The following is a 9,295-nucleotide window of genomic DNA, read 5'->3' on the forward strand; positions in this document are numbered from 1 at the left end:
TATAGTGTTCTACCCACATGTTTGCCTGTGGGCCACAAGAGGGCACGAGATCTCATTACAGATGGTTGTGAGCCACCATGTGGTTGCTGGGAACTGAACTCAGGACCTCTGGAAGAACAGCCAGTGCTCTTAACCTCTGAGCCATCTCTCCAGCCCTCGTTTTTTCTTTTTGAGCCTAGATTTCTCCTCCTATTTATTCTCTCTGCGTGCTGACCCTGCCTATCCTTTCTCTGCCTATTTATTGGCTGTTCAGTTCTTTATTAGGGCATCTGATTGGTCTGATAAAGATGAAACAGATGCAACACATCCTTTCATAATTAAACACACATCCTTACATCATTGAACAAATGCAGCGTAAACAAAAGTAATCTTTACACAGTAAAAATGATATTCTGCAGTATAAACAAATGTAATACACCTTTGCCTAGTTAAAAAAAAAATCCCATAACACAGCATGATTTATGTTCCAAGCCCTCCCTGGACTGTCCCATGGCAAGAGTCCATCTGTCTTTCTTAGAACTTTAATCATTCTCAGATGTAAGAAATGCTTAGACAACCCCCCCATCCACATCAAATAAAAACTCACAAAAGCACCAGCTTACCAATATCAGATTTTGCAAAATGAACATTTGGTATGCTTATAAAAATGGCAAGAGACGTAGGGGATGGCTAAGTACTTGCAATTATTTTAAGTGGCTGCACAGAAAATAAGTGAAGGTATTATAAAGCAGGTGTAACTGGGAGTAATGGAATAAAATTAAGCACAGAAAAAAAAATGTACTCTTGATGTTGGAATACCTCTTGTTCACAGCAAGGTCAGTGGCTCCTGCGGTGGCTTCGTCCAAATGGCTATACTCCTTCCTCCAGGGTAAGTGATCCTTAAAACTCCACTAAGGGAGCTTTTAGACATGGGAGGTCCTCAAAAGCACCTCTACTGTCTCCATATTGATCTGGATGGTTTAATACCACAGTTCCCTCACTGAATTAAAGCATTTCCTGTTGCAAAATTGCCTGCCAGTTGCTTTCTTAACTAGACTTTTCAAACACCCCTTTGAGGTCCATAAGAATTTCTATTTCTGCTTTTTACATTCAAGAACTCCAAGGTTCAGAGGTACATGGACCTCACCAAGGTCATTCTGCAAGTTAGCAGCTGGTATCCACGCAGTTTCCATCCTCCAAATCATGTAAACCATCGTGCCCTAATTCCAGTTCCACTGAGACTGGGTGAGAGAGGGGAAATAACTAAAACCTTTAGGAAAGATGACTAAAGCCACTGTTTTAACCGGTTTTCCGTGGCTACTGTGTGAAGTACTGTGAATTTCTATGCTATGCTGCAAACACAACACACTATGGATGCATTATTTCAGCTTTTTACATAAAATGCAACACTATTAGGTGTGCTGAACCATTTATTTGAACGGCATGTTTGAATTGGTTTGATATTGCGCCAAATAACTACTTTGCATGGAAGTTGGTTCATGTTGAACTTGTCTGTGGATCCCGAACTGAAGAAATGTGCCTTGGTTAAAGCAAAGTCGCAGATGCTGGTGCTACTGCTGATCCTATGCCCACACTTAGGTACAATGCTACAGTTGCATTGTCAGATTTTCTCCGTCTTCAATAGTGTGAGTTTCTGCGAGCCGTTACCCTCATCACACAAAAGCTTCCTTCCACTAAGCATGATAGATCCACTTAGATTTCACTGTTCTATCCGCCCACTGCTAGACGCTGGAGGAGGGAAGGACGCTCATAACGAATGTGTATATTGCTTACTTCGCTGTACTTCATTCTGGCCATAAAGAAGTTCTGGGTCTCTTGTGTGAAATAAAAACTGATATAAAATGGGGTGGGGAAGAAAGATGGGGAATGCTCACCCAAGTGTCATATTTCTCTAACGGTGGTCTCCTTTATTGGAGTAGAGGAGGAAATGGTGGATAGATTCGGAGTGGCTGTGGGAAGGATGTCTCTTCCATCACGGCCTTACTCGAAAGCCCTTCTTCTGCCTTTCCGTCGAGACTGAAGTCAAGCATATAACTCAGCTCCTAACTACCTCCAGTCAAGGAAAATGGCAAGAACTTTATTCTCTCACCGAGCCCCATCACGTCCGGTCTTCCCTAGTTTCCCAAAGGTGTGATCAATTTTCAGTTCATCGTTCTTCCAAGGGTCACCATCTGCAGGTATATTTTAGGCTGTCTAATTCCACAGAAATATCCTCCAAGGCGTCCAATCTCCTCCCCTACCCAACTATTTTATAAATAAACTGTATGTGAAAATGCCATCTTTCTGACCTCCTTCCAACCAACACATGTACAGGGGAAGCTTAATCATCTGAAAGTCTGCTCTCAGTTGCGGGGAGATAGATAGGAAATTACAACACAGAACACGGCACACACAGCATCTGGCACAGGGCAGAGCCGGCCGGGAGAGGACCCTAAAAGGGATCCTGCGAGACACTTACTGGGTGGTCCGCATCAAGCTCGGTTCCGTACATGAGAACTCTGCGCGAGCACCTGTCTAACTCCGAGATCTTCCGCGGAAACCACAGCACATCCGCCAGTTCTGTTGGGAACAGCGCAGGTTCGACAGTATTAGCTCGCGGGCCGTGTCTTTCCCTCTGCGACATGCCTCAGACTGCAAAAGCACACAACAAGCAAGAAAAGCGAAAATCCCCCTTGCCTTCTTCCTCGGTCCAAATGCTCTCAGGCGGATCCAGGGTCACAATGGTGGTCTGAAATTTCAGTAGCTGGATGAGCTCGTTGAACTCGGTTTTGCCACATTCGCAGTCCACGAAGATTTCAACTTCAGAGCTTCTTCGCCGGGATCTCCTGGATTCAATGTGAACCATGTTGACATGTTTTTCCTGTGGAAACATGCGAGATATATCTGAATCACACTCCGGTCACGGTGAATGAGTGTGTGTGTAGTCATGTGTGGCTATCAAGGAGTGAAGTGTCAAGTACCTACAGGGGAGGACTGGCTACACTTTGGTGAGAATTTTCCCAGCTACTACTTTGATTCATAAGGAAGACTAGTCGCCACGCCTCCATGTTGGTTGTCCTGCTTATCGTAAAAAGAGGAAGGCATTGAAAACATAAAAGAAAGGCACTATAAAATATATCCTGATCGTAAGCATCATTTCTCAGAGGGGTCCACATCCCACAGCTACTGAGTGAGGATTGGCAAGGACATTAGCCTGCCTATTACATTACCATAATGTAGTATCCTAAACTTTGTGTTTTCATACTCTTGAAAAACACAAAGCTCCACATCTCAATCTTACAATAACAAAAGGCTTCCTTTTAAAATAAAGTTTAAGAATAAAGCAATCGCGTAGAGTCAGGCATGATGACGCGTGCCTAAAATCCCAACACTCAGATGGCAGAGGCAAGGGAATTGCAAATTCCTCTAGGCCACATAGCAAGATGCTTTTTACATATAACTTAAAAATAAAAAATAAAACAACTCTTTTTTTAGAAAAAATTGTGACTAATAAAAATGCCAGGGTGTGTAAAATAACCTATGATTTGGAAAATGTTGATCAAAGCGTAGCCCAAACTTTAGGAAAACAAAAGGAAAAGCATGGAAGATAGGCTGTCCCAGGCAAAAGGAAAACAGGCCAAGTACAGGGAAGAGACAGAACACAGTAATAATACCCCTAAATAGGAGCACATAGTGACTCTCTGGCATCCGCCGGGTAGCTTCACTGGGCTATATTCTGCAACTGTCATCTTGTGAGTCTTCTTACAACCAACTTTTCCACGAAAAATCGTAACTTTAATGCTTAAAAATGTGGTCCAAGTTTCCCATTAGCATGCCTTTCTCCTTTGTCGATTGTCGGCTCAGGTCTCCTGGCCATGCCCTGCCCCATCAGCACACACCTCCCTGCCACACTTGATTTCAGCACAGCTTCAGAGACATGCCTAGATGTTCTCGTTCTCTTTTTTTTATTAAGCTTTGCAATAATGCTATATTTTATAAATTAGCTAATATAATCAAAGTGGGGTTAATATTAAGTTCAAGGCCCAAAAGGCTCCACATTCTTTTGCCACTTTGGGCTTTTAATGTTTGGTTCGGTTAGAGTGGATATTTGTAGACCAGGGCACTGAGGTCCCAGGGGGTTAAGGGCTTTATCTAAGGCCCAGTGACTAGCTGATGGCAGTGTGCAAATTCAAAGTGCAAACCCCTTCTACAGGGATTTTTTTTTTCCACCGCACCCAGCTGTCTAATTGAATAGGCTTGCCTTTGGGCATTGTGTGGACACAGCCCTACATGGCATAATTATGTCTAAAATACTATTCCAGGTTTCCATTAACACTGTTTATGGTCCCTCATCTTTTCCTCAAGGCCAGAAGGGAACGAGGAAACATTTTCTGAATCAGGTTAATCCCCATCTATGGTCATCTAGGGACATCACAAACAATGCCTCCTGTCTGCACTTAACAAAACACCCTCATATTCTTTCATCCCAACAACCCAGTTAGGTAGGAATTATCATTATTGCCATTTTACAAATGAGGAAATTGAACTGAGGAGCAGGTGATGATTGACCAACAAAGCAAGCACAGGTCCAAATCCCCAAACTATGTGTCTACTATTCCACAGCCTAAGGCACAGGAAGAGCCGAACTCTTCAACTTACATCCCTGGCAACCAGCCATTGGCATCCAACAAGACACATCTGTGAGGGTTTCTACTTAAGGTGGCAGAAACAGCAGGTATGCAGGGCATTCCCCTTCACCCAAGTTCTTTATTTAGGACACAAGACAGGGATTTATGCCGGATACTGTGCCATGCCTTTCTAGAAGTCACTCCTTCAAAATATATGTGTGTATACATATATGTAGATAGATAGATAGATAGAAAGATAGATATAGATAGATAGATAGATAGATAGATAGAAAGATAGATATAGATAGATAGATAGATAGATAGATAGATAGATAGATAGATAGATAGATAGAAATACAGCTTTATAGCACCCATTATTAAGGTAGTGTCTGTATTCATGTATCTCACTTTATTCAATAAATATGCTCTCATTACATAAGCACAGTTCAAATTTAGTAAACCAAAGCAGGATATAGAATCTTGATATTTGGAAGCACCGTGTGTGTGTGTGTGTGTGTGTGTGTGTGTGTGTGTCTGTGTGTGTGTGTTTGCATTTTCAACTGCAAAGCTCCCATTTTTGAATTACAGACTTTCTTACCTGGCAACAGTGTACAGGATTCCCAGTAGGCTAACTCTGAGTTAATAAACTACAGTTCCCATGAACCTGCTTATTTCACTGTTAGGCAGAGCCAGCTTCCCTTGTAAAATCCTCATGACAATCGGTTCCGTCCAAGTTTTTTCTAATGTTAACCAGAAATGGATTCAGGAATGGCTTTAGATCAGGCGACAGGTCTGCAGCCAGGCACACGGCCACTGTAAAGTTGCAAACGGGCATCTTGCATTTACCTGGAAGAGTCTCAGCGCCTTCACCAGCCCTCCGACCTCATTCTTCAAGGAGAACACAACTGCCGTCTTGCCGCTCTCCGCGGTGTCATTTCTGCCGCTCCCTTTGCTTCCCCTCTTGTCCTCATTCTTGGCAGCAATAGCTTTATTTAGCTTCAAGAAATAGAAGCACAAATATCAGCCAGATTCCAGAGGTCTCCATAGTTTAATTTGTCTAGAGATCCCACTTGAATGCCGGACGCCCTATCCATCACACTAGTTCACAGTGGAGTCCTGATGGCGCTCAGCTGTCTGAAATTCTAGTCTACTCTATGCTGAGGTACTCTTTGCTCTGTTTCAAGGTAGTGTCTAGAGAATTAATTTAAATTAAGGCCAAGTTTCCTTTAGTTTGATGGTGATGAAAACCTAATTATCAGTAAAAACAGTGGTTCTCAACCTTTCTAATCCTATGACCCTTTAATACAATTCTTCATGTTGTGGTGACCCCCAACCATAACTTACTTTCATTGCCACTTCATAACTGTAATCTTGCTACTGTTATGAATTGTGATGTAAATATCTTATATTTCTGATGATCTTAAATGATCCCTGTGAAAGGGATGTTCGACCCCAAACCTCAGAGGGAGTCACAACCCACAGGTTGAGAACCACTGCAATAGTATAAAGTAATATATGTAAATAATTACTGCCTTTCTTTTTTCTCTTTTCTATTAAATTCTTTCATCTATTTTATACACCAACCACACTTCCCACCCTCCTCTTTCCCCGTTCCCTCCCCCTCACCCCAATCTATCCCCCCATCCACTCCTCCTCCTTTCAAAAAGGAATTTCTGCTTTTCTTTCCAGGCAATTTTGCGGCATAAAATCTGATCACTTATCTTAGTTGGTTCATCTATAAACTTTATTAATTAGTAAAAATACCAAACATAAGACCAAACATAGTTTTGGCAAGAGCAAAGGTAGCTTCAATGAAGTCTCTTAAAACAGAAGTATTTATTGCATTCTGAAACAAGTCAGGACATGGGTGGAAAAGGATAATTTCTCCATCGAGACCCACATTGCCATTCCAAACCATCAGTCTAAAGCTGCCTGCTTACTGAGGAAGTCCATGACCGAACAGTGTGTCCAACCAATCCCGCTGTGGGAAACTGATTCTGGACAGTGACTGGTACATTTCCATCAAAAATAAAACAGGCAGTCGGAAAAGCAGAAGAGAGAGAAAGAACCATCTAGCTAATCATTAGGAACAACCAAGAGAATCTCAGCAATAACTAAGTTCTTCTGGCTAAAGATAAAAATAACAGATTCGAGCAATTCAAGGCACATCGCAGAATTTGAGAAACAAAGCTGGGAACTTTTTATTTGACAAACAATATAAAATTATGGTGGTCTTTTCTGTACTCATTGCATATGAATGCAGAGTTGGGCAAACAGAGAACTGTCTCTCTAGCTAATGGTAAGATAACATAATCACACCGGTCCACGACACCCTCTCAGAACTGAGACCCACACATTTATAAGGACCCCAGTGAAAAGTGATTTGCCGCTGTCTTCCTTCAGTTTCTCTACTGGTTTTATTTTCATGCATTAAGATTGTCTCACTCGCTGAATTTATATGTAACAGGAAAGGATATTTTATTATTTATGGCTTGAGGGAGAGAAGTTTATGCCGGCACTGGCATTTGACAGTGGGTTTAGTCATTAAAAGCTCAAATGTCTTCATAGTCCCAACATCTGCTTCAGCCTCTCCACATCATCCCCAGATCTCCTATGTCTAAGGAGAATTTTCATGTGAAAGGGTCATACATTACCCATAACTGAGGTTTTTTCTGTGTTTTCCTCCTAGCATTCTGTTCTGACTCCAGAATTCCTCAATGTAACTTCTTATCCAATTATTCATGATACTTGAGCGTTAGAAAATTCTATTTTACATTTTGGCCTCATTTTCACAAATTGATTTAAATAGTGCTAAGAAAGTTACTGGGGCTATTTTTCAACATTTGTGAGGTAATAAGTAGAAGGCACATATATGGAACTAAGGCATTAAATGTGATTTTTTTTTCTCTGACAAGCTGAATTTGGAATCTGTTGACAAACAGGAAAGACAACAGTGAAGCAGCCCCTAAAAAAAGCCCCTAAAAATTTTAATGACAAAAGCCTGGATATATTTTGTTAGTAAAACAAAAGTACTATTTTTATTAAATTTTATAACTATTGCTCAAATTAGGATCTAAACCTTTGTAAGAACTGTAGCTTTACAAATACCATTCTTTAATGTCAATATTTTAAATACAAAAGTATCTTGCAAATATTGACACAAGGAGTATTTCATTATTTCATCCATTAACTTATACAAGGGAGAATAATGTAGCATGCAGGAAAACCTCTGGATGACAATGGCTCCTCTTTTATTCCAAAACCTGCACTTCAAGAATACACATTCTGTGTTCAAAGACAAGTTGGGGGTGGGGAGGGATATAGGAGACGTACTGTCTTGTAGAAAGCATAAAAATATATTTAATTCTTTCTCCCAAATCTTCCTATCGGCCTTTCAATGTTCTATCCTTTGAGGGAGGAGTGAATTTAGGAGATTGATTCGCATGACCTTCCACTCTTCACCATAAAGAACCTGACTGTTTGAGAAAAGTGTATCTCCTCACAATTAGCCCCCTGCTTTATTTTACTTTGTGAAGAGCTCAGGTAGACAGAAGGGAGGTAGTGAGACAAGACTACAGAGGAGGAGGGAGTTGAAGTGCATGCTTACTCTACAGCAGGTGTCCATATGGTGCGGTTAAAACAATTGTTGCCCTAGAGAACACCGGAGAGTGCCAAGTACTCACTGTTAAGCTGCCAACTAGCTGATGCTCTTCAGGCACTGCTGAATCCAGGGACAACCCTCTCCTGGCCCAGTATTTACTGGAAAACATCATCATTGCGGGCTGCATGGATCCCGATGTAATTTTCTTTCTCAGCAGCAGGGGGGACCAGAGGGGCAACCCTGGCAGAGACGAAGAAGGAAGAGGCCAGTGACCGCAGCCTGCTCGGGGCGCTGTCCAGAAACCCTGGTGCTGAAGAGCACTGTGCTTGCCTCCCTCCCTGTGTTCTTTTATATGAGTGACTGGGCACTGATGGAAAGCTGATTAGAAAAAACTCATTTCTGGTTGCTGATGGCCACAGTCAGATTACAGATCTGAAGCCTGCGGTTATCTGAGCTCATGATGAGATTTGCTTGTTTCCTAGGTCGCGTAGCTCTTTGGGAGGAGATGATGGAGAACAATAACATCCGGGTGATTTTTCTCGTCTTGCAACAAAACACAAGTCCTCTAAGGTTAGCTCTCAAGCCTGCTACTGGAAAGTTACCCGCAGTCTTTAAGCAACTATGAATTTAAGGGCTTTGTGCTTTCTAAAAGTAATAAAAAAAAATTCTAAAAAGTTTTTCTGAGAGCTGACATGTTATGATGTGCAAACTTTACATGTGTGCCTGTGTGTGATGGTTTTCATAAAAGGTCTGTTTGCAAAACCTGTAGCATCTCTATGTAGAGGGATACTCAGGCTCTTGTTCTGAAAAAGAAATGCAAGGCTTTGGACTTAGACACTAACCTTCTAAAATGCTCTTCACTAAATAAGAAACACATGGGAACCAAAACAGACCCAGCACTCCTTTGATACTTTCCAGTGAATGTTTCCCTCCATTTGTGATGTGATCAGATTCAGCAATTTGACAGGCATAGATAAAATTGTATTCTTACTTTTCCCACTTTGGAGATCATGCCAATCCTTTGGAGATAAAAAAAAGTCTTTACCAAGTATATTTGTTTAACTGAAGAACTAAACAAAATCTGGGA

The 9,295-nt window shown here is 41.5% G+C and overlaps 1 protein-coding gene across 2 annotated transcripts in view; it reads right to left on the minus strand.

Annotated features, from left to right (window-relative positions):
• Positions 1-8,395, minus strand: part of Tph2 (tryptophan hydroxylase 2) — a 97,147-nt gene extending 88,752 nt beyond the window's left edge. The window contains exons 1-4 of one of the 2 annotated variants that reach the window (XM_057757983.1): positions 8,291-8,395; positions 5,454-5,603; positions 2,677-2,860; positions 2,459-2,559 (exon numbers count right to left, since the gene is read on the minus strand). In XM_057757983.1, coding sequence (XP_057613966.1) covers positions 2,459-2,559; positions 2,677-2,860; positions 5,454-5,603; positions 8,291-8,395 — 540 coding nt within the window. Of the gene's footprint in view, positions 1-2,458; positions 2,560-2,676; positions 2,861-5,453; positions 5,614-8,282 lie in introns of both variants that reach the window. The other variant, XM_057757982.1, reaches the window with a different exon arrangement.
• Between the last annotated feature and the right edge of the window lie 900 nt (positions 8,396-9,295).

Source organism: Chionomys nivalis, chromosome 25 (assembly GCF_950005125.1).
Source record: "Chionomys nivalis chromosome 25, mChiNiv1.1, whole genome shotgun sequence".
NCBI lineage: Eukaryota > Metazoa > Chordata > Mammalia > Rodentia > Cricetidae > Chionomys > Chionomys nivalis.